General features: G+C 47.6%; 1 protein-coding gene across 1 annotated transcript in view; it reads left to right on the top strand.

Moving 5' to 3' along the window:
• Positions 1-73, top strand: part of GJA5 (gap junction protein, alpha 5, 40kDa) — an 11,844-nt gene extending 11,771 nt beyond the window's left edge. Inside the window, 1 exon segment of the mRNA XM_009865944.1 lies at positions 1-73. This exon segment is cut by the window's left edge and continues 14 nt beyond it. Within this exon segment, the coding sequence (XP_009864246.1) occupies positions 1-73 (73 nt within the window).
• The last annotated feature ends 710 nt before the right edge of the window (positions 74-783 follow it).

The following is a 783-nucleotide window of genomic DNA, read 5'->3' as shown; positions in this document are numbered from 1 at the left end:
AAATGAGAACCGTCTGTTCAGCAAGACCAGCCGTGCGAGCAGCAAGGCGAGGTCAGACGATTTGTCTGTGTGACCTGTCTCCAGGAGGGACGAGGAAAAGGAGCAGTCTCAGCACTTAGTGAAACTTCTGCAAAGTGGACTCCGGACTCTTGCCACTAACCTCTCTCTTTTAACATCATCTTGCTCCTTTTCAGTGAACATTGTTGTTATATTGCAGATCACACCTCTCACAGCTCGAAGGCAAAGGCAGCCACTGGGAGACACACACTGAAGAGAGGCACCAATCTCGAGACGTGAAGCTCTTGAACATCATATCATCATGGAGACCCACAGGGATTGGCCATCCTTAGCCTGGTAGAGTGCAGGCCAGCAGACTCCTGAAACTGCCCAGCAGGTATCCACTGTGACACTGCATTCGACAGACTGACTGGACTTCAACCCCTTTGCATCTTCTTTGGTGTCTATTCCACATTTGCTACATCAGCTTGGCACCTATACTAAGCTGAAGCTTCTCTCACCTGCAAGAAGCGGAAACACACCAGTAGGCTTTCTGAAAGACTTTCTCATCTGCTTTGTTCCTGCTCTTTCTAACCCTCCCTTTCTCAACCTGAGCCCAGATATTTTATATCAGTTTACCTAGACAATAAATCCTACTTGAATTTTTTGACACTGTGTATATACCTCTTTCCCATAAATAAGGACATCTGTGGTCCCCCATGCACAGCTGCCTCACATCTGACATTGGAATCCCTTCCTCATTGCTAAGTTAGCGCAGCAGACTGG

Source organism: Apaloderma vittatum, unplaced genomic scaffold, assembly GCF_000703405.1.
Source record: "Apaloderma vittatum isolate BGI_N311 unplaced genomic scaffold, ASM70340v1 scaffold26323, whole genome shotgun sequence".
NCBI lineage: Eukaryota > Metazoa > Chordata > Aves > Trogoniformes > Trogonidae > Apaloderma > Apaloderma vittatum.
Note: the sequence above shows the minus strand (reverse complement) of the source record. Positions and strands in the feature narration are given on the sequence as shown.